At 35.2% G+C, this 23465-nt stretch overlaps 4 protein-coding genes across 5 annotated transcripts; 3 read left to right on the forward strand and 1 right to left on the reverse strand.

The window, feature by feature from the left end:
* The first annotated feature begins 1927 nt into the window (after nt 1–1927).
* LOC141709080 (L-ascorbate oxidase homolog) lies at nt 1928–7353 on the forward strand. The gene is made up of 8 exons (XM_074512980.1): nt 1928–2262; nt 2358–2467; nt 3589–3859; nt 4713–4815; nt 4904–5249; nt 5346–5711; nt 5797–5875; nt 6044–7353. The coding sequence occupies exons 1-8, from the start codon at nt 2128–2130 to the stop codon at nt 6254–6256; spliced, it is 1623 nt and encodes a 540-aa protein (XP_074369081.1). The 5' UTR covers nt 1928–2127; the 3' UTR covers nt 6257–7353.
* A 3331-nt stretch (nt 7354–10684) lies between these two features.
* LOC141709082 (enoyl-CoA hydratase 2, peroxisomal-like) lies at nt 10685–16199 on the forward strand. Of its 2 annotated transcripts, none has more exons than XM_074512983.1 (11): nt 10685–10997; nt 11717–11739; nt 11943–12025; nt 12287–12351; nt 12451–12523; nt 12708–12747; nt 12999–13071; nt 13146–13296; nt 15154–15224; nt 15497–15670; nt 15754–16199. In XM_074512983.1, exons 2-11 carry the CDS (start codon nt 11730–11732, stop codon nt 15839–15841), a joined length of 828 nt encoding a protein of 275 aa, XP_074369084.1. In that variant the 5' UTR covers nt 10685–10997; nt 11717–11729; the 3' UTR covers nt 15842–16199. The 2 variants fall into 2 exon arrangements, with proteins under 2 accessions (XP_074369084.1, XP_074369083.1); XM_074512982.1 differs by having other exon boundaries at nt 10686–10997; nt 11920–12025.
* A 122-nt stretch (nt 16200–16321) lies between these two features.
* Nucleotides 16322–18117, reverse strand: LOC141709081 (uncharacterized). Its single transcript, XM_074512981.1, has 2 exons — nt 17036–18117; nt 16322–16947 (listed from the first exon to the last, which is right to left on the reverse strand). The coding sequence occupies exons 1-2, from the start codon at nt 18064–18066 to the stop codon at nt 16524–16526; spliced, it is 1455 nt and encodes a 484-aa protein (XP_074369082.1). The 5' UTR covers nt 18067–18117; the 3' UTR covers nt 16322–16523.
* Nucleotides 18118–18881: 764 nt separating this feature from the next.
* Nucleotides 18882–23069, forward strand: LOC141709083 (putative alpha-amylase 2). The gene is made up of 13 exons (XM_074512984.1): nt 18882–19129; nt 19224–19295; nt 19404–19437; nt 19861–19898; nt 20034–20160; nt 20274–20500; nt 21029–21174; nt 21269–21381; nt 21574–21662; nt 21741–21863; nt 22376–22411; nt 22524–22622; nt 22700–23069. Exons 2-13 carry the CDS (start codon nt 19284–19286, stop codon nt 22889–22891), a joined length of 1236 nt encoding a protein of 411 aa, XP_074369085.1. The 5' UTR covers nt 18882–19129; nt 19224–19283; the 3' UTR covers nt 22892–23069.
* The last annotated feature ends 396 nt before the right edge of the window (nt 23070–23465 follow it).

Below are 23465 nucleotides of genomic sequence, written 5' to 3' on the forward strand. Positions count from 1 at the left end.
TTAGAGTTACTAATTATTTTAGGGAAAAGGAGGTAAAGTAATCGGATTCAAATTTTGAATAAGCAATAGGTAATGATTATAGACAGCTTAAAAGTCTACTATCACAATCACTTTTGGTGCTCAAAATTTCCTCTTACATCTTTTTGAACATAATTAGCAGGTTAGTACAATTTGGTAATCAGCTTTTTGTAGTATCTCAAGTGTTTCTCTGTCTCGTTAATTATATGATGTATTGGCCATGATTTGTACAAATTCGGCCACTAATTGCGGTCGGTGGTCATATTAATGCTAGCCGGGAATTCCCCTCTGATCTGGGTGTTGTTAATACGGGCCGGTTCGGTTTCAGAAAAAACCCCGAATTTATCAAATGTTGATAAAATTCGGATCGATGGGCTTTTTGTGCATGTCTGCACGTTTCCGAGTTTAAGTGATCAACACATAGCTCAAAGTGAACGTTTTTATCACGAATGTAGTCAAGATAAATTCGGATCGATGGACTTTTTATGCAGATCTACGTTTCCGAGCTTAAATGATCAACACATAGCTCAAAGTGAAAGTTTTTATCATGAAGGTAGCCAATGATGAAGAGAAAAACGTCGGCAAATAAAAAAGCACATGCCCTTGTCCTTTACTAAGTGGTGTTTTCCACTGGAATGGAGGGGGACAGCCGCTTCTTCACTGTTTTTTTTTATTTAATTTACAAGCAAACTTTTTTATTTATAGTATGAATTATTAATGTAATTATTGAAAGACAAAATTAAAGGGGGGTGATTATATAGAAAGAAAATACAAGTTAATCGGTGATTAAATCAGAGACGGATCTAGGAATTTTCATTTTACATCAGATAAATTTTAAGAAAACATCTTTATATGAATTTTGAGAGGGTACTTTTATATAATTTTAAAATTTTTAATGATGAAAGAACGTAAAATTTGATTTTAGTTGGGCTGTCCTGTTTTTAAAGGCATTGCAAAGGACACAACGTGATTACTGTTGTTTTTGTTTTTCACCTGTATCTGTTCTTCGTAGTGTGGGTTTTATAGATAAAAATGGTTGGTAGAGTTAATTACCTTAGTTAATTATATAAAGCAAGATTGATTGGTAGGCTAAATTTATGTAAACAAACAATTAAGCTCAGCTCCTATTGGTAGTTCTGTTATGCAATTTCTTTTGTTACTCCCTGCTTCCCCTGTTAATTGAGCACAATTGAGGTATGGATCACAAATCAAAACCATATCAAATTAAACGCTGAGTTGTTAATTAATCGAGTCGAGTTAATTTTTTTCATTAAACTTAATTTCAACAATTTTCAAATTCAAAATCTCGATAATCACGTCAAATGTAATTTCTTCTTCGAATTTACACTATACTGGTAAAAAAAATTCAAAATCATTAAGACTGTATCGTAAATCGGGACCGAATCTTGAAAATCCGAATCAAGAAAAACTCAAACCGTTAAAATAGCTACTAATGATTTGGTCACTAGTTATTTTGAAGAAAAGGAGAATCCGTACCGAACCATGAACGTATTTTTTACATACTTTTTTCACATACTTGACACACATTTCAAGACTATTAAAGTATATTTCTATAAAAAAAATTTAGAAATTTTTTTTCTGAATAAAATTTTAAACATTATACTTTTCTTTAAAAGAAAAAAATAATTAAAATTATTTAAAAAACTGTATTTTACAAGAGTTTTAAAATACGCGTCGATCTCCGTTCTTAATATAAAGAATTCAGTGATAGGAAACTTATAATCGTAGCAATTTTGAAGGCTAGTTCTAAGAAGGCTGAGCACATGCAGCAGCTTTCCCGCGTCACCACCTAACTACGAGTCTATGACCGGAGAATCGACAATAATAGAAAAGAAAAATATAGTAATTGAAAAATGAAGAGGCATGGACCCTTGTGAATGCATTCACACCGACACCACTTTTCTTAGTTGTATTAATTTCCCTCCCATTTAATTTTAATCTCTTTGTGTTAATTCCCCATTTGTCCCTTCAAATTACACCATACTATAAATTTATAAAAACACCCTCTGTACCCCTCACTTTATTCTACACACATTTACAAATCATACTCTGCTCTTCTACTCTGTTTTTGCATCATCATAATTTACAATGCGGGTTGAATTAGCTGTTTTGTTATGTTTGTGTGTGGCCTTTTTGGGCATTGTTGAAGCAGAGGATCCGTACAGATTCTTTAGCTGGAATGTTACTTATGGTGATATCTATCCTCTCGGCGTTCGCCAACAGGTTAGTGCTGATGAAATGGATCGTTAAGCTCTTTTATTTTCGGGAAGATTTGGGAATTTAGTTGGTGTTTATGGATGTTTGTTTATGCATTGCAGGGGATTTTGATCAATGGGCAGTTCCCTGGACCAGACATTCATTCAGTTACTAATGATAATCTCATTATTAATGTCTTTAACAGCTTAAACCAGCCTTTTCTTCTCTCCTGGTAACTCTCTCTCCATCTCTCTCTCTCTCTCCATCTCTCTCTCTCTCTCTTCCATCTCTCTCTATCTCTCTCTCTCTCTCTCTGTCTATAAATGCCGAATTAATTTCTATAGGATTAGAATTAATGTGAATTACAGACTTAATTTGCTTTCTGTGGTGCAAAATGCAAGTACAGAGATAGCATGAAACTCTGTTAGGTGAGAAAATGCTTTGATCATGTTAAACACTAGAATGTTAGACTTTAGCCTTAGTGGTAAAGGGGGACCCGTCCCTGGCAACGATTTGTCAGGGAGCCCTTATACAACTCTATCCCCTATATAAGAAAAATATCTGATTTATCGAAAAAATATTTGTACTAGAGAAAATAAAGAAGAAGATGAAAACAGTAGTACAATCTAGCTAAATGTTCAAACATCAGGGAGTAGTACTCTAGTGCCAGTTTACTTTGATATTGGGACAACTGTAGAAATGAATCTAATGATCCTCGTTCATTGTGCTATTGCTTTCCGGTCTGGCTTGAGGACAGAAATTCTGAAGAAAATAGCATATTATACATATTATTACAGAATAAAACTTTATCTGCAGTTGGCATTTTCCTTATTTCAAATTGAAACTGAATATTGTCCATAAACTCAACAGCAATTATATTCTCAAGCTGTCCCCAAAGAATGACAATGCATTGTATTGTACTAGTGATAGACTAAATTATGACTTGTTCCAAATTTTGTCCACAAGTGTGAGTTCACATGCTTGAATTAATAATGAGATTTTTGCTAAATCCTTGTCTCTTATAAGTTGTAAACTCGACAAATCAGTGGTCGACAAATAAATGGCATCATAAAACTTTAGCACGGTGAAAACAGCTCTTATAATTACTAATAACAAAAGGTTGATTGTTCGAGTCTTGTTAGATGTACGAGTAATTTTGAGTCTCGTTGGATGCATGAGTAAGTATGAGTTCATGATGAGTTAATTTTCAAAAGTCTGAGTGTGATCAAGAAAGTATTGTTTACATTTTTGCAATTAGTCATTACCAAAATTGTTAATCTAGGTTTTTTGCTAAAAGTTCTTCTAGTTGGTTAGTTCAGTATATATGGAACCTAACTATGAAGGTAAGTGTAGGTCTGGGATTCAGCAGAGGAGAAATTCATTTGTGGATGGAGTTTACGGAACAACTTGTCCAATACCTCCTGGCAGAAACTATACATATATCCTACAAGTCAAGGATCAGATTGGAAGCTTTTACTACTTCCCTTCTCTTGCATTCCACAAAGCAGCTGGTGGTTTTGGAGGCATTAGAATTCTTAGCCGTCCCAGAATCCCTGTCCCATTCGATGAACCTGCTGGCGATTACACTGTCCTTATCGGAGATTGGTACAAGTCCAACCACACGGTAAACTTACTTACTTCCCTCCATATCTAAAACTATACAAATTATAGTATCCGTTTTCCTCCCTGTTTAAAACTCGAGAGCCCAATTTATGACTTTTTCCAAGACTGGTATAATAGTGTCGGTAACAAAATAAGAACATTTTTTTCATGACTAATAAATGGGGTGACTATTGGTGATAGTGGTGAGCTAACTGCTATAGATAACATTTAACCCCACGGACCTACTTCACTTCCTTTTCAATGGTAGTGTGCTGTGGGAGATGACAGCCCATTCCTTGCTTATATTTCTAAATGTGACATGTTATGGTCCAACTATATGACATTTAGTTTTGTTTTGAATCATTCAATATAATTAAAAGCTTAAGTAGAATGAAATTTTGTTTATAGATAAAGAAACATGAATGTGATTACTTTTCTTCATTTTTTGTGGGCTAAAAATACAGATTTGTTGATAGATACAGTGTTGCACTTGCTCTGGTGATGTCTATCAGAACAACTGGCAGTGTCTTCTTCTCTTTTAGTAGCATCTACTTTCACATGGAAGTTTATAATGGTTCTCTTAGTGGGCCAATATACATGTTACTTTATGTTCACCAAGAAAAGGCCTATGATTGCTCTTGACAAATGATATTGATGGCCCTTCATGTCCCAGCTACCCTTGAGCCCATTAGTCATCCATGTGCTTATTTCGCTTTCAATTCTCCTCCTAATCCCATTGAACTTTTCTGCATTTTCATTTTAGTAGTTTACCTACTCCTGATTGTGTTGTTTGATCGTCATTAAGCATGTATTAATCTCAGCGCTTACTGTGTAAAACATGTAAAAGTGATAATGATTTACCTTTGTTAAAATAGGATTTGAAGGCACACCTGGATGCTGGTAAGAAGTTACCGTTTCCTGATGGCGTTCTTATCAATGGACGGGGACCTAATGGAGGCTCTTTTAACGTTGAACAAGGTACATTGTATGCTCAGTAACATAGTTTATTATAGGTTGTGTTTCTATAATATCAAACAAGCTTGTTAAGGTGCATTTTCGATATCAGGAAAAACTTACAGGCTGAGAATATGCAATGTTGGACTGGAACATTCTCTCAATTTCCGCATTCAAGGGCACAAGATGAAACTAGTAGAGGTGGAAGGAACACATACATTGCAAACATCCTATTCCTTCCTAGACGTTCATGTTGGGCAATGTTACTCGGTGCTAGTCACAGCTGACCAACCGTCTCAAGACTACTACATTGTTGCATCCACTCGTTTCACCTCTCAAGTCCTCACCGGTACTGCTATTCTCAAGTACAGCAACTCTGCAGGTCCAGTCTCAGGCCCACCTCCTGGTGGACCTACCATCCAGATTGATTGGTCTTTGAACCAGGCCCGGACTATCAGGTCCTTTACAAGTCTCTTTTTTAGTCCCGGCCTATCATATTTTGTTCATGGTTGTTATAGTAAAATACTGATACAATGTCTATGCATGCATCTCAGGACTAATCTTACAGCAAGCGGACCAAGACCTAACCCACAAGGCTCGTACCATTATGGTATGATACCTCTTAGCAGAACTATTAGACTGTCCAGTTCAGCTGGTCAAATTGGTGGCAAGCAGAGATATGGAGTCAACAGTGTCTCTTTTGTGCCAGCTGACACTCCCTTAAAGCTCGCTGACTACTTCAACATTGAAGGAGTTTTTCGCGTTAATAGCATATCTCCCAACCCCACTGGCGGGGGCTTGTACCTTGACACTTCTGTCTTAGGCACTGACTACAGAGCCTTCGTCGAGATTGTGTTTGAAAATACAGAAGACATCATCCAGAGCTGGCACATTGACGGATATTCTTTCTTCGTAGTAGGGTAAGTAATGCACAACTATATTATCAATTTCCTCCTGAATTTCATTTTAGTTGGTCTAATTTAGTTTAATGTTTGTTATGTCCAGAATGGATGGAGGGCAGTGGAACTCAGGTAGCAGAAACAATTACAATCTCCGCGATGCAATTGCACGGACCACAATTCAGGTAAAAGAACCAAGTCAACTGACTGCTTCGGTTTTTGGTCCCAACTCACAATGCACATAGAGAAATGCAAGAACAAATCGCGATTTATTAATCACGCATAGTTCACTATCACATGATCCCTTTGGATGAATGTTTGAGGCCTGTAACATTTACACATTGTTCTTGCAGGTGTACCCCATGTCATGGACCGCGATTTATGTGGCTCTTGACAATGTAGGAATGTGGAACATCAGATCGGAGTTTTGGGCACGACAATACCTGGGACAACAGTTCTATATGCGAGTTTATGCTGGAACCAACTCAATAAGAGATGAATACCCCATTCCTAAGAATGCTCGGCTGTGTGGCAGGGCCTCAGGACGACACACTCGACCCCTTTAAGATGTAATGGCAAAAATAAGAAATGTGATTGGTATTAGGTGGATTCAGTATAGGTTTGAGACTTGAGTTCTACTGATGTGATCTTATTTGGTGTTATATAAGCACTAATGCAGAACTAAGACCACGTACTTGGTAGAATTTTGAAGGACCTTAACTCAAGGTCATATTCTTTTACTTTGTAAGAACATATTACTATATTTTTGTAATTTGCATTTATGATAATTAATAAATTTATTGGTTTTTAAATGAGTACTTCTGGCCTTTTTAAACCAATGAGCTAATTAGTTTAAATGGTTATTTTTAGCAATGTATAGGCAGTTAATATCAATTTACTAACAATAGCCTCTGCATGAGTTCTGTATAAATGCCATAGCCTTAACATTAAGGTTCTTCATTTCATTGCAGATTCAAAAAACACATGCGTAGGGATTATATGAGGACTCACTGATTAGTGATTCCCTTATATAATTACCCAGGCAGAATTTATATGCTTCCACAATAACAACATTCATAAATATTAGTCCGGAAACAGATGGCTTTTCGATCTGCCATTTTCTTTGTAATATTTAACATTGTGTTCTCAACCTTAGCGCGTGCACATGATGTAAGGCCATTGTTGGACATGGCTTCAGCACAGAGTCATTTACCGTTAAATGTATATGGTGGCAGCTGTAATGCAGATCCCGTAGGTATTACAGCCTGCGGAGTTTTGATGTCTGGTAATTTTTCGCCTCTTCCAGTTCGTAGCTGCTGTAAAGCATTGAGCTCCGTTTCAACAAGAGAAGCAGAAGTTTGCCTGGGCAATGCCGTTGAGAATGAGGCAGCGAAAATTGGCAATATCGATGCCTCAGCTGTTGTGCACACAACCTTAACAGTATGCAACAAAACATGATCAATTTGAAATTACTAGCATTGATTTTGGAGATAGAAACTTGTTTTTTTTACAATCCAATTTGTGAAGTTGGCTGATTTCTCCCATTGTAAAAGTTGATTCTGCAATTGTGTTGTTTTTTATTTTAGGTGCTATATTGTTTTTCCTCCATTGATGTCTTTGAATGAAAAAGGTTCAATAATAGAATCGATCAGAAATTATTAGACATCAGAAAATCATAGCTGTAGGCCATTTGATAGAATGCTTGCTTTAATTAAGTACATGAAAATTATCATGATTTGATGAATTTCTAGAAGAAAATGAAGATATCAAGAACATGTAAAAGAACGCTCAGGTGAAACTATGATGATCCACTCCCATCCCCGGCTATAGGCAAGAAAGGCTTGCGCTCAGGGCCCCAAAAATTTCCACTTCTTTAAGTTAATATATATGAATGTACATGATATATGTATATTAGGGCCCCATAATCTGATTTTGACTAGAGCCCCTCGAATCTCAGGGCCGGCCCTGACTCCCAAGACTCTTGTCAAAAGATTAGCAAGCTGTAATGCTGAATTTTGGGTTAACTAGCATTACTCATATTGTTTCTAGTCATATTTAGGTCTAAAAGCTTGCCATTAGTACTCCTATAACTTCAGGGACCATTAACAAAAGTGCATCTTCAATACTTAGATGCAGATTTCTAGGCAAAAGAAAAGAAGCTTCTCTGGAATTTCGAAATTATGATTCCTCAGTAAATCAAATGTATTTTTATTTGGTTAAGAAGTTCTCCAGAAGAATTTCTGAAAACATAGAAGGTAAAGAATCTCTAGCAACTAATAAATCATCTACACAAGTCACAGTTGCTCTAAAAACACCATCCTCTTCACATTTTGTAAAAGGAAAAAGATCTTGTTTAAACATAATAAAACCAAGACCAAGTGAACTTACAAACACAGATTATTTATGTTAAATAAGGAGGGTGAACTTTAAATTTTCAAGTATGTCATTCAGAATTTGAACTAAAAATGGTATTATATCACGCAACTCTCCTGAGGTCATCTTCGCGCCAGTTTTCTCTTATCTGTCCTATTTAGGCATATATTTCTTGAATGCATGTATTAACTATTTAGGCAGGAACAGATGATAAGCAACTTACAACTCCTAAAAACCATATGCCTAATATGTGTAAGTAGTTATTTTAAGAAATGTACAACAGATTTTCTGACTAATGATCAGACAATATTGGAAAGATATGATATAAATAACAGAACTTCATTTATAGTTACTAAGAATAGCCTGCATGATTTGCATATAAATACCACAACTTTCACCTTAAGATTCATTATATTACTGCAGATTCACATTATACATGCAGAGCTAGCTAGGGTTAATATAAGGACAGTCAGATTTCCTTATACCCTAGCTAGCGGCATAGATATTATTAGTCTGGAGCCATGGCCTCTCAATCTACCATTGTCTTCCTAATATTTAACATTGTGCTGGTAACCGTAACCAATGCAGATGATTTAAGGCATGTTATAGGCATGGCTCCAGCACCAAGCCCTTCTAACTTAAATCTGAATTGTAGCAGCTGCAATGTAGACCCTGTGGGGATTGCAGCCTGCGGAGTTCTGGTATCTGGTAACTTTGCGCCTACTCCGATTCGTCTTTGCTGTAAAGCATTGAGCAACATTTCAACAGAGGAAGCAGAAGCTTGCCTTTGCCATGCCGTTGAGATTGAGGAAGTAAAAATTGGAAATGTCAATGTTTCAGCTGTTGTGCACACAGCCTTGACTGTCTGCAGCAAATTAATATGATCAATGCACTTTGTAAACTTTACTAAGACAAAAAGATGGATTTGGAATCTCATAATGATAAAATTAAATAAATCTTGAATCTCATAAGTAAGTCTTATACAAAAAAAACTAGGAAACTCACGTCTACACATCTTCGATTTATAGGTACAGGCCTTATTATAATTAAGACTAAAATATTCTCACGTGCAAATTTAAATTGAAATTCAAATTATTATGTACGATACGGATAATTTGGTCTAAATTTCAATAAAGGGTGTGCACCTATAATTCGAGGGAACTAATACATGCACACTCTTGATTTATAGGTGCACACCCTTTATTGAAATCGATACTAAATTATTCTTGTTGTGCGATAGACTTAAATAAATATGTTGTAAACTAAGTGTGGATACATATCAGCTCCATAGGAAGACCCCACGTATCTGTTGAGTAACCAGTTCATCTAAAATTTTAAGGTGTTAGAGGAAGATCCTAATAGTATCATATAATTAACATTCCCCCTCACTCGAAACCCCATTTATGGACATATCCTTAGTTCTCCGGCCAACCTAAATTCTGATATCATGTTGAGAAACCAGAATGATCCTTTACACGATCTTATATTATTCTAACAGTATCAACTCTAAAAATTATCATTAAAATACAGTATGTTGTAATGGAACTATGTATTAGGAATATTGTTCTCAATAAATAATTGATCAACAATAATGTTTATATCGGCCGATGATTAGAATGATGGGTTTGTTTAGCCATATTTAGCCGGAAAATGAATATGATGTTAGAGAGCATATATATGTACCACTTTCCTTTGTTTTATCGTCAGATAATCTGTCATTCAGAATCTATAATCGGTCATGAAAATCTTAGTTGCTTTGCAATTTGTCTCGACTCATGTAGATCAATATAATATAGTTGTAACTTTTGAAAAACATAAATATTTATGATAATTTTAAGGAGCAACAATAAAATATTAAGATTTTTTATACACTAATAATAAACTTATTTTCAAAAGTTGTCAATTAATGCTTCTATTAATTTTGTAGATTGATAGCCCTGTAACAATTAAGCGAAAATTGAGTTAAAAATATTGGTTAGCGGGTTAAATATGTCGAAAGTCAAAAAATATCGATCAAATCTTTTTTAAAAATGATTTTTTAAAAAAAAATCATGAAATTAAAGTAAATGGATTAATGAGATATGATCGGTTTTATTTAGGTAAGGAAAATACAAGTATTTTATTAGATTTTGTAGATCATTTGTGTTGTACTAATAATATATTTTGTATAATAATGTGAAACGTATTGCATTACAAATCATATTTTATAAAAATATTGAAAATTTAATATATTTTATAACTAAAACATTTAAACTTTAAAATTTCTAAAATAACGATCTTCAAAATAAATTTGTTGGTAGGTAGTCTCAACTTTTTCGTAGGTCTTAAGCTATATATAAATTTAGGTCCCGTAAAAATTAAAAAAAATACATACATGTAAATTACATATCATATTCAACACAAGTTAGATATTATATTCAAAATTCATAACCAAGTGTATTAAAACTGCCCGAAATTACTATATAGTAAGAGGTTAATTATCCGCAATCAATATGAATAAGATACACTAGACATAATGTTTCATTCGGACTGCCGAAATAAAACATTACCGCATGTGAATATTACCGTAATGAAACATTATAATTGGTATCGTTGACAAAGACACCGGGGGTGGGGGTTGGGTTATCTTGGGACCTCGAAAGTATCGAAGAGTCTCGTTGTTCAAGAATGAATCGCTGATAAAATAAATGTAGAAAGGCCAGTCAGTATGGGCCCAAAACTCGAACATCATATTTTAATCATTTCTAACCGTAAACCCAACCCAACGACTCCCCTTTACAGGCTCATATAAAATACAAGTCATCAAGCTCATCATTCACTCCAAGTATTTGCAGCAAAGCTTGGTGCTGGTGATTGTTTAACAGTCTGAAACTCATGGAACAAAGCACTTCTCTGATCAACCCTGAGCTTGTAGTCAATTACAAGTTCCCTGAGGTCTCTGCTTTTCTTAATCCCTTGCAATTCAATTTTTTTATATTCTTATATTTATCTTATTATCTGTTTTTTATTATCAATATATGGTGATGTTACAATTTCTTAATTTTATTGCTTGTTACTTTTTGGAGTGGTACGGAGTAATAATTAAGGTCTGCGTACATTTTACTCCCCAAATATCGTGCTTGCTTCTGCGAGATAGTGAGTTATGTTTAGTTGCTTTTTGGATGTGTTTTGATTGTGAAATTATAAGATTTAAGTTGTTGTTAATTTTAGTTTTGATTAATCTAGAATCTTTATAATAGAGTCTCTATTAGTTTAAACTTCCAGAGAGGTTGAAAGTTAGTTGCTTTGAGAATTGTTAATTATAGGATTTTTAGGTCATGGCATGTCACATTTTTTTTCCGCAATAATGTGCCTGGATTTTTGGCTAGTTATATTTGCTTGACTGATATATTCTCAACTAAAAGAGGAACTGACATTTCTCTTCTAAAATAACTAAAGATTTCTAGCTTAAATGCCCCCATCATCTGTTTTCTCTTTGTTCTCCGACCATGGACACCGTATTTTCTCTGAGTAATATTCTTGTGTTTGGAAAAGTCAGTGACTGACTTGTTAAATCAGATAATTTATTTGATGTTAAATTGAATAGTTACATTCTGGTATAATGAAATTCTAATTTGTAATTTTTTTTGTTGCATGTACGTGATGAATTACAGAGGACATTCACTTATGATGAGAGGTAAATTCGTGGAGCAGCATGTCCGTGTTTGTGTGTATTTATGTGCCTAATACTAAATATGATCTTGCATTGAATGAATTTGTATACTCTCATTTCTCTATCATAGACTCATAGTACAGTATTACCAAGCTTTTCTTAATAGAGATGAAACCCTGTATTAATAATTCTCTATTTGAATAGAGATGCAACCTTGTATGCACTAGGTATTGGAGCATGTGCAAGAAATGCTTTGGATGAAAAAGAGCTCAAATATGTTTACCATGAAGATGGCCAGAAATTCATCAAGGTAGTACAAATTTGTTAGTCTTAGCTGCTCTTACTATTGGAAATGTAATTAGATCACAGTGGAGCAATCTATCTATACCTGCCTCAAAGTATGCAGTGTTAGTACATGGTTATGCTAGAATGCTGTCTAAGTAGTCTAGGGTAGTCCATTTTTTGGTCCAGCTCTGAATTTATCTTATCCATTTGATGCCCCATTGCCCCTAAAATCATTCATAATATTAGTAAAATCTCCAAGTTTTACAAGTTTTGTATCAACTTGTAGGTCTTGCCAACTTTTGCAGCTATATACCCTCTTGGAGTTAATGTTGCCAAAATACCTGGGTTGTCGTAAGTATATGTATTCTATTCTAAATTCAGTCTTTTCTTCACCGCTATTTTCCTTGAGTGAGCAAAAAAACTAAAAAAGTCTTTCACATTTGTTATCAGTTTTGATCCGCGTCTACTATTGCATGGACAACAGTTCATAGAAATCTACAAACCGTTGCCAACTCATGGTTGTGTAAGTTTCTTAACCTCAGGTCCCAGTTTGTGGTATATGCAGGTCTGCCTGTTTTAAATTTATTTTCGTTTATATTGAAAGTGATAACACTCTGTTGCAAGAGTTGTCAATTTTATCAGAAATTATAATCCACCTGTATTACCCACTCAATCTTTACAAATTCTTAATTTTGTTATTCTTGCAGATACGAAATAAGACAAGTGTTGTAGGGTTGCATGATAAAGGTTTGAAAATCGACAAATTTCATTAGTACTAAAGTTTCTTATTGTAAAACATTGTCCGGAATTTGGATACAATAAAAGAAAAATTCCATTATATTAATAAACACATTATTGTTAAACAATTTTATAAGTTCTTTTGTCACAATAGTCTTACTATGTATATGGACAAACAGTTTATTATAATGTGCTACTAGATGTTTACTATGAAATCAATTCTCTTCTGTTCTCATCGTGGCATGCCTTTTGATTTTTAGGTAAAGCAGCTGTTGTTGAAATTGAAGTTACAAGTTATGGAGAGTCATCTGATGAGCCAATCTGCATGAATCGGTAAGTTTCTTAAGCAAGTGACTGATGTTCTATGATTTATGTGCAGTTTACTCAGTATATACTTTAATGTACAGGTTAACTTTATTTTTAAGGGGTGCTGGGGGCTTCTCAAAATCACCACACCCATTTTCTTACTCGAACTATCCCAACAATCAAAGCTTAGCTTTTAAGCATCCAAAAAGTCAGCCTTTTGCAGTTTATGAAGAATGTACTCAGCCCTCCCAGGTTTGCTCAAAATTTTTACTTTCTATATACGGGTTGTTCTTGATTATTGAATTTACCTTATTTGCTCGGTTGATAGTACTCTTAACATATCATATGAGGGATACTATGGGCGATTGGGCTTAGATTGCTTCATATTTCACATCATCCAAATGGGGCAATATTGGACTGCCTTAAAATGATGCTAAAATAAACCTTCTTTGATTAATCCGAAAGGATCTTAATATAGAAAACTCCAACATGAGTCAAGGGGTAGTCCCCTTTACTTAATATGTTGGTGGCACAACAAAGCTACCGACCATCACCTCTAGCCGCTATCTTCATCATTTTAGCTACACATTTGTAGAGTCAATAGATTTTGCCTGGCTTTATGATGTTGTCTTCAGTAAACAAGAGGAAAAAAGACAAAAAAAAATAATAATAAAATAGGGAGGTTAGAATCTGATCTTTTCGTGACTTTTACTCCGTTTAAAGTTGGATGGGATTGCCAGATAGTTTCCAGTTGTTTTAAAATTAGTTGCTTCACATTTGTCTTCATGTACATCTTCCGATTTCTTCCTAATGATGCAATCACTCACACCTACTGTGTGTTGAAAACATATACTCGTTTTTGTCTGGTGACAACAAAATTTTAAACCATGAGATGATGACCTTGATAGGAAAATGGAGGTGGCAACAGATACTAATTGATGAGAAGATTCAAGTGAATCGGATGATATGGTTTGGTTACAATGAGTTTAGATTAGGGAGTGTGATATACTACACCCAACATAAGCAGGACTGACCTAGAAAGATGTGCAACAAGGGGTAGTACGCATAGAGAAAAAATGGTTGATAGGGGAAGCATCCAAAATATATGATAAATTCCAAACCTAATGCTCAAATTTTTACTTAATCGGGGTTAAGTTAGGTTAAGTTAGGGGGTGTATTCAATTGGGATTTTGAAGGATTTTTATGAATTTTGAAAATCATGGGGTATTCAATTTGGATTTTAAATAATCCTTTATAATCTGATGGTATTCAACAAGGATTGGAAGTCTTTTAAAATCTGAGTGTATTCAATTTAGATTTTAAAAACTCAATCAAAATTTGGTGGTATTCGATTTGGGTTTTTAAAAACTCCATCAAAATTTGATGGTATTCAAAAGTCCATGGATTTTCTTTTAATTGAAGAAGCGGTGGATTTTGAGGGATTTGCTAGTACAATTTTAAAATTTTGAAATCTCTCCAAAATGCATGAGATTTTGATGGAAGTCTGAAAAACTCCACAAAATTTTCAAGACTGTATAGGATTTTTGTATCAACTCCATCAAAATTTGTGAACAATTAAAATCAACGAAAATATTTTAAAATTCATAGATTATTAACGATCCTTTAAAATCTGAAATGAATACACCCCTTAAGTGTAAATTATGAATTAAATATACACACTTGTAATTTCAGTTGGGGCGAGTGCCCTGTGCCCCCAACTTCTAACCTCGTTGCTATGTGCCTATGCCCCTGGTGGTACGGCACCAGTTCGCTTTCTTTCCTCTACTAACAGTAGTGGAGGTCCACACTTGTCATATCAAGCTGTTCTTACGTAAAACGTATGGAGTCGAGAACTTTTCGAAGCAAAAATGTACTACATGATGTTGAGTTACTTTTCTGAAGAAAGTGGGGACAAAAGGCAGGGATAATCTCAACAAAGGATTTGTTGGCTGACCCCAACTTGTTTGGGAATTACACTTGATAAACTCCAAATTTTCAACAGCTCACACAAACTTGTAATTTATTAATGTTTAAAACTAACATAAATGTTTTTTGTATTCCGTTTGAGTTTCTTTAACAATCCTGGAATCTTGCGATGGTGTTCTGCAGGCGTTGCTATACAGGCTGTCTGGTGACTATAACCCTTTGCATTCTGATCCAGCATTTGCAGGGAAGGCAGGGTTAGTGCACTAACCAACTATACAGCTTCATATCATCTTGCCAAAGCTCAACCAATTCTTTTAATTATTTTGTTCATCCTCTTCATAGGCAGAAACATCAACAATCTTAAAACCCCAAAAAAAATGACATTTATCATTAACTTATAATTATACAGATGCCTTTTTGGTCTTCTGTAATTGATCATTGCAAATTGTATTGGTAAATTACCACTTTAGTACTTTGTCATGCCCCTTCCAACTTGTTTACTGTTTTTATTTTTTACTTTGTCAAGATTTTCTCGCCCTATACTGCACGGACTGTGCACTCTTGGGTTTGCAGTCAGAGCTATTATTAGATGTATATGTGGAGGCGACCCCGACATGGTTAAAAGCATATCAGGTCGACTACTTCTGCATGTGTACCCTGGAGAAACACTTATAACAGAAATGTGGCTAGAAGGCTTAAGGTACGGTCTCACATTAGGTTCTGATGTTCTGTTTCATCTCTAGGATTTATTCGAGGACTTACATGGATATATTGATTGTACAGTGTTTTGTATCAAGTAAAGGTGAAAGAACGGAGCAAGACGGTCCTATCTGGTGTGGTGACTCTCAATCGTCTGGCTTCGTCTTTATGAAACTTTATGCTTCATACTAAGAAATAAAAGGTCCTATCAGGCCGTGAAGACCTCAGCTGTCTAGCTTCATTTGTCCAAGAAAGGCTGTGCTGCAAACTTTAAAATTAAAAGGCGCACTTCCTCAACATCAATGTGGGAACGTTTTTTTTTTTAATTTTAAAAATTTCATAAAACGATTTTTAGTTACTAGTGCAGTCTAGCTGTTTTCTATATAATTTGGCGAGGTCGCCTATAGCTAGTTTGGGTCGAGCTGGTGAAGTACCCTGTTTCTGATATCTGTGGTGGATGATTGACAAAGCAATTTCTGATTAGTGGTGGATGATTGACAAAGCAATTTCTGATTAGTTACTATTCTCTAGTTTTTGGACTCAATCTTGTTAAACTTGCCTAATTGAAGAGAACAGAAAACTGGGAAAAAATGTTCCATTGATGACAGAAATACAGAATATTTGATTCTAGGAAAAAATAAATGCATTGAACTCAATTTCAACATATTTTCTGTATTAAATAACACTTGCATTCCAGGAAAAAGCTGGCAGACTCTTCAGCTTGCTCATAACAGGATCTATATGAAATCATCTGAATTCAACTAGAATCTATATAATTCTGCTGTTGGAAGCTTTTAAAATACAAATGAAGCTAACAAAAGGAAGCATTACAATGGTCGGCAGTCCTGACCGATTCATTCCAGAACGACCTCCACTTCAGCTGTGCTTGATTTCAGCATCATTCGATCAGCTGTTACCTCAACTTCGGGACTTTTTAGATTGGCAGCAATCTCAAGTTCAGAACTGTCGTCGTTATTTGTTATCTGCACTTCAGAATTCTCCAAATTAGCAGTCCTGCAACTGGCCACTGCACTTAATTCACGATAATTTTCATGGTTCAGAGATTGCAGCCAAAGGCCGACAACTTTTTCTTTATGTTCAGTGGAAGCAATGTGAGAATATATATGCTTGATTTTGAACTCCTCGGCCTCCCTCTCATAATCTTTCATCGACAGTTCTCCATGAATTTCTTTCCATTTCTTGTTGTAGGACGTGAAGAAGCATTCATCCAGATACAATCCAACTTCAGGAGCCGTAGGCACAGTTATATTAATATCCCTGCAGTTAATCAAAACGAAGGCCAAAAATCAGAACAATGCTACACCCAAAACACAAAAAACAGAAACTCTTTTATGCAAGCACTCACTTCCGAAGAGCAATTTCAATCAATGACTCAGGAGCGATATTCCTCATCACCAAAACCGCAAAACCAATCAACTTCCGAATCTGATGTAGCATAAAACTCTGCCCCACAACTTCACATTTAACAAACTCAATATCATCAACAATCACAGTCTCATTAGCACAAAACGAAACAATAAAACGCTGAGAAGACGGATCCTCAGCTTTTATCCTGGTAGTAAAATTATGAAAATTATGCGTCCCTTCATAACATTTCAAAATCCTATTAAACCTCTCCTTCACTTCCCCGCAATAACTAAACCTCTCCACACCACATTCCCCCTCAACATTACCCTCCTCAACCAATTTCAACACTGCATTGTCATCGACATTACTTCCGTTACTCATCACACTCACATCATTCGATAAAATGCTTGAACCAACCGTCAACACATTCTTATTATTCGATAAAATGCCTGAACCAACCGTCAACACACTCTCATTATTCGATAAAATGCCTGAACCAACCGTGAACACACTCACATTGTTCGATAAAATGCCTGAACCAACCGCGACACCGCAATTCCCACCAAGCGCAAAGACAGGAAGCAAATAAACATATCTCCGCCGATCACAAAACCTCTGAGCACTAAACGAGGGAGTGACACGCTTAAACCCAAACACGCGAAACTGCGAACACAAACGCTGGTTCAGCCGATCAACTAAACCAGGAGGATCGACATAAAAACTCCCGGACACAACTTGACAAACAGCACTAACGCCTTTATCAGTACGAGCAGAGCGAGACCAATCAAAACGTTTTGGATGGTCCTTGTCTTGTTCAGGTATAGCGCCGGAAAGATAAAGAGCTAGTTCTAAATCAGCTTCAATTGTTTTGGCTCCTATGTTTTTTTGCATCCCTTGGTAACCTGCGCCGCAGTAGCTGAAGAAGAGGGCGATTTTGCGGCGCTTGTATTTGGGGGTCTTGTGAGGTTGGGATTGTTTGAGTTTTTTTGAAGATGGTTCTTCATGATTTGAGTCAGCTGCGGTTTCCATTTCTCGTGACGGTAGATTTACTCTCTGTCCTGTTAAATTCCTATAAACAAAAATAGCCTTTTGAAAAAATTTAACCAAAGCCATTTAAAAAAAAGTCAATTTTAACCAATTGAATACTCAACTGTCAATATTCCACTGTCACTTGGGTGTGAACAGTTGGGTATCTCACAGTTGGATATTACATGAGCTAAAATTGATCAACTTTTTAGAAATTGGTCATTTTTGTTAATTTTGTGTAAAAATAGGCTAAATTTGTTTTTCCCCCCATTTTTTAGTTCATTCAAGTTTGTATCTGGTGGAACAATGTCCAAGAATAAGTGTTCTGAAAATCGTCCAATTTTTTTATAAATTCTTGATAAATTTTGATTTATTCTTAAAGAGTATTTTTTTATAATTCAATTTTGAAATTTGATTGTTGAATGATAAATTTTATTATAAAGTCATGTCCATATTTTTTTTGTCACAATAATGTTAATATATTAAACAAACACTAAATTATACTATATGATTTAACATTTTAATTAATCTTGATTTATTGATAAAAGTCGAATCCACTCATATATTTTTTCGAACCAATTTGCACTATAAATTTTTAATTTTTTTATAATGTCACATTGCAAAAATGGAAAGTATAAAAAGGCAGCATTTTGTGCGGGAATATATATTCTGACGTGATATTTGTCATATTTTAAATTATCGAAGTTATCAAAATAAGTATTTGGAAACGAATAACATGCAAGGGGCATGGTCAAATATGACATACACACACGTATCCGATATGTCGATATGAAATGATATGATTCTGGTTGCACCTCCGAATGTACAGAGAAAAAGGCAATGAAATCGGTCTGTCTTCCACTTTTGGAATCTCTGCTTTGATTTGCAATTCAGAGCCGCTGGAGGTGTTTTTCGTGGTCACCTCGCAGCACATATTCTCCACGCCCATTTTTTTGTATTTCCCCCCTTTGTTATTCTCATTCTTTCTCAATTTTCAACCGCTCATTTCCATTATATATACTCTTGTTTATACACTCTTCATTTCCCACGCCCCCCCTTCTTTCAGGTACCAATTCATTTCCTTTCTTCTATAGTACTATTTTATACTATGTACGAATTTTTCGCAATGCCTTATCATTTACTTACTGCAAATTGTGCAGTTTTTCGTGAATTCATTTTTACACATTTACGGTTGGCTGATCAACGTCAAGTGATTCGCTATGGGTTATGTTGTAAGTCTATTCTACACATTTTTTTATTAGTTCCTATTTTGTCGAATTTTAAGTGTTTTTAATTCATTACTCACTTGTTGCTTTATTCTTCGTTTTATTGCATTGCAGGAGTTCGATGAAAGCCTTCAACAGGTTGATCCTGGTACAGTCACACTACAATTCACTTCTTGTGCTATTACCTTTGTTCTAAAAGGCGGCGTATGAGTCCAATTCATCGTAACCACACACTAAACACTTAGCAGCGCTAGGTTATGTTAATTTGCAGCTATATGTTACAACTATATAAGCATTTCCGTTTGATGTTTCTTTAGGTAAAAGTAACATCTAAGTAAATAATGTGATTAAAAAAAGTAATGTACCAAAACTTTATGAGGGAGAACAAGTATATTATTTGATGAACTAGTCCTAAACAATAATTGAAGTATTGTTCAAATGGTTCACGTCTTCACGACCAATAGCTTAAACTTCATTTTGATTGGAATGTTTATCAGCATCCTCTGGCTTTGGAAGTGTATATGTTAGTTAATTACACAGCTGAAGTGTGTTTTTGCATTTGTGTTTGCAGTGGCAGTTATACGGAATGGGAAAGAAATTTTATTGCAGGTAACCTAACAATGTGGTTTTTCTTTAGATTGAATTGCCATGGTGCTGTGATTTTGTTTTGCTTTTCTTAGTACATTTGGAAAAGACATAGAAGTTGTTTGTCTATGCATAGCTAACAAAGGAGTTGTTTGACAGGCTTTCAACTGGGAGTCTCACAAACATGACTGGTGGAAAAATTTGGATTCTAAAGTTTCTGATATTGCAGAGTCTGGGTTTACGTCAGCCTGGTTACCACCACCAAGCAATTCCTTTGCACCTGAAGGTACAAATATATGAACATGGTCGTTACACATATTGTTGAATTGTTTTTTTAGCTACTTGTACGAGGATTCTTATAACGGTATACATTTATTTCAAAAATCTGTTTGACTGCAGGTTACCTTCCACAAAATCTTTATTCTCTTGATTCCTCATATGGTTCTGAGAGCATGTTAAAAGCTTTACTTCATAAGATGAGGCAACATAAAGTTCGGCCAATGGCTGACATAGTCATCAATCATCGTATTGGAACTACCCAGGGACATGGTGGAAGGTATAATCGCTACGATGGAATTCCATTAGCATGGGATGAACACGCAGTTACATCTTGTACTGGTGGATTGGTAAGCAATTTTTTTAATTGTGTACCTCTTATCCACTTGCATTTAATTGTGACTGATTTGATGTTGAGTAATGAGTGCTAATCATTTACTAAAATTTTAGTCTAGTCTTGTCCAGTTTATTTGATACGGAACCTGCATATAGAATTTTGCTAGTTCTAGTCTTATTTAACTGACATAGAAATTTGTCAATAACCCTGTCAGTAAATTTTCTTGTGGCACATACTAGCATGTGTGCCCAAACCAAAAAATAAAATATTTAAGTATAATATTTGAAGGGTTTATCACCCTAAGTGTGGTTTCATAAATTAAAAGAAGCTAAGCCTTAGCTTCTTTTCTATTACAGAGGATCTATTTTAGATCTCTTTTTGACAGCTTAGACTTTCGAGTTGGTAAGAATGTTTGGGCTTTGTAAGTTCTGTGGCCTGAGTAGTTGGGTTACTGTGTTTCTTCCTTTCTTTCATATGCCTCATATTGGTTAAATAAAAGTTGATTAAGTTACTGCTCTGTACATTTTCTTGCATACTTTAGGGTAATCGAAGTACTGGAGACAACTTTGACGGGGTTCCAAATATTGATCACTCAAAAATTTATGTACGAAAAGATATTATCGGATGGCTAAGATGGCTACGCAATACTGTTGGTTTACAAGATTTTCGTTTTGATTTTGCAAGAGGGTAAATGCTTCTATTCAATTTCAGATTTACAATTCCAATAGTACTTTATCTCGGTATAGTTTCATCAATCTTATATTTTAATCCTTGAATATAGCTATTCAGCACAGTATGTGAAGGAGTATATCGAAGGTGCTAAGCCAGTATTATCTGTTGGGGAGTACTGGGACTCATGCAACTACCATGGTCATCGCTTGGACTATAACCAAGGTTTTTTCCCTCATTCCCTCATTCTTTCATTCTATAACTTATTCCATTCTATCACTTTCTGCGAAAAGTTCAATGAGGTTTCTGGTTCGTGTATTGTTTTATAAATTTTTACTGAAGTTTCTAACTACACAATGTTAGTCACAAATATTTTATAATATGTTTTTCCTTCTCTTCACTGAACTTCACTTGCAGATAGTCATAGGCAACGGATAATCAATTGGCTTGATGGGGCAGGGCAGCTCTCGACTGCCTTTGATTTCACCACGAAAGGAATTCTTCAGGTAAAAATTTGCCAAGTATTTATATTTTCCCAAAAATTGAGTCTTTCTAACATCAGCTATGCATGCATTGTCATATAGGAAGCTGTCAAAGGGGAATTATGGCGTTTGCGTGATCCTGCAGGGAAGCCGCCAGGTGTGATGGGCTGGTGGCCTTCTAGAGCTGTTACTTTCCTTGATAACCATGATACTGGCTCAACTCAGGTACCTTTAGCTATAGGACAGATGTTTAAGGGTTCATAGAATTCCACTATTGTTGGTTTGTGTATGTGTATTAGTGTATGGATCTATGTGTGGGTGACTTACATGAACACAATCTGTGTTGCAACTATATTTCAACCCCTGTTCAACTTTTTTTTTTCTGGGGGATATATGCATACTACATTTACTGTAATAAAATCATTTTTCAAATTCCATTCTCCGGGCACTCTGCATGAGTGTAATGATAAAAAATAAAATTAAGCGCGCTGTTAAGTGGTCGCTAAGGTTTCTTTCCGGAAATTTGAGGATTTCCATCGAATTTGCTTGAGTACAGGAAATTGAAAGGAAACTTTATAACATGTTTGCTTTTCATGTGTGTAAATTGGCAGATATTACCTACAACGCTGATGATGATGCTCTTTTTGGTCTCTTTTTAGTGCAACATATGTAGTATGATGTAGGCCGCTAATAATTAATATTTATGTTTAATGCGGAGTTTATTTTCCTTCTTGCAGGCACATTGGCCTTTTCCTGCAAATCATATCATGGAGGTACTTAAACCGATGCTTTTCTTAATTGTCTAAAAAGAAAAGATACAAAAAAAAATTACTTATTGGTACAGTTTTTCTGTTCCCTTATGATTTCTGGTCATACTGATCTCAGGGCTATGCATATATTCTCACCCATCCAGGGATGCCTTCAGTTTTTTATGACCATTTCTTTGATTGGGGTAAATCCATTCATGACCAGATCAAAAAGCTGGTAAGCTATTCAACAAACAATGGTGCATTTTCCCTTTATGTGCCTCTCCAAATCTCATATATAAAAATGCATTGCAGATTGAAATTAGGAAGCGTCAAGACGTACACAGCCGATCATCCATCAGGATTCTGGAGGCTCAGTCAAATGTTTATGCTGCAATAATTGGAGAGAAATTGTGCATGAAGATTGGTGAAGGATCATGGTGCCCTGCAGGCAGGGAATGGACACTTGCGACCAGTGGCAACAGATACGCAGTCTGGCAGAAGTAGTTACCACACTTTTCTGGCTTTACATTTCACTGTTATAGTAATTATCTTGAATAAGTTCTACAAGTCCAATTATTTCATTGCAAGTCATTCTAGCATCTTTGCCATTTGTTGTAATACTAATAATTATAATAAAGAACAGCCAATTTATGGTTATAATAATACAGCAGAGTTCTTGAAAGTATCTGTTCAGTCATAGTAAGAATTTTTATTTTGTGCATATGTTGATTAAAAGTTTCAACTTGTATGTACATGTAGGGAGGGGGTGGTCTGTATGTTATTATAGCATAATAGCAACTTGTCTGCTTCAATTTATCAAATCCTTTCATAGTGGGCCTTTAACCACTGAAATTTTTTAAATGATACAATATGAACGTGGGCCTCTCACAACAAATATATGAATTGCAGCCCACTTTCTATTTCTGAAAGTTAAATGACAGCCCACCAACCACTTGCAGAATACTTATATTTACGAGCTCCAAGCTGAAATATTTTATTTATTTACCGAGATCAATTATTCTTTTATGCTAGATGATATTATTTGTTTATAGAGAAAAAAAGCGTCAGCTGTCCTGAA

Source organism: Apium graveolens, chromosome 2, assembly GCF_009905375.1.
Source record: "Apium graveolens cultivar Ventura chromosome 2, ASM990537v1, whole genome shotgun sequence".
In the NCBI taxonomy this organism is placed as follows: domain Eukaryota; kingdom Viridiplantae; phylum Streptophyta; class Magnoliopsida; order Apiales; family Apiaceae; genus Apium; species Apium graveolens.

What these genes read in the sequence shown, in the direction of transcription:
- LOC141709081 (XM_074512981.1), bottom strand. Translation starts at nt 18,066, where the DNA reads ATGGAAACCGCAGCTGACTCAAATCATGAAGAACCATCTTCAAAAAAA. An exon ending in ATTGAAATTGCTCTTCGGAA is followed by an intron (nt 16,948 to 17,035) that starts GTGAGTGCTTGC and finishes GATTAACTGCAG; the next exon opens with GGATATTAATATAACTGTGC.
- LOC141709080 (XM_074512980.1), top strand. Translation starts at nt 2,128, where the DNA reads ATGCGGGTTGAATTAGCTGTTTTGTTATGTTTGTGTGTGGCCTTTTTG. An exon ending in CTCTCGGCGTTCGCCAACAG is followed by an intron (nt 2,263 to 2,357) that starts GTTAGTGCTGAT and finishes TATGCATTGCAG; the next exon opens with GGGATTTTGATCAATGGGCA. An exon ending in GGTACAAGTCCAACCACACG is followed by an intron (nt 3,860 to 4,712) that starts GTAAACTTACTT and finishes TTGTTAAAATAG; the next exon opens with GATTTGAAGGCACACCTGGA.
- LOC141709083 (XM_074512984.1), top strand. An exon ending in CGTTTTGATTTTGCAAGAGG is followed by an intron (nt 21,175 to 21,268) that starts GTAAATGCTTCT and finishes CCTTGAATATAG; the next exon opens with CTATTCAGCACAGTATGTGA. An exon ending in ATGACCAGATCAAAAAGCTG is followed by an intron (nt 22,623 to 22,699) that starts GTAAGCTATTCA and finishes AATGCATTGCAG; the next exon opens with ATTGAAATTAGGAAGCGTCA.
- LOC141709082 (XM_074512982.1), top strand. Translation starts at nt 10,938, where the DNA reads ATGGAACAAAGCACTTCTCTGATCAACCCTGAGCTTGTAGTCAATTAC. An exon ending in ACATTCACTTATGATGAGAG is followed by an intron (nt 11,740 to 11,919) that starts GTAAATTCGTGG and finishes CTATTTGAATAG; the next exon opens with AGATGCAACCTTGTATGCAC. An exon ending in ATGTGGCTAGAAGGCTTAAG is followed by an intron (nt 15,671 to 15,753) that starts GTACGGTCTCAC and finishes TTGATTGTACAG; the next exon opens with TGTTTTGTATCAAGTAAAGG.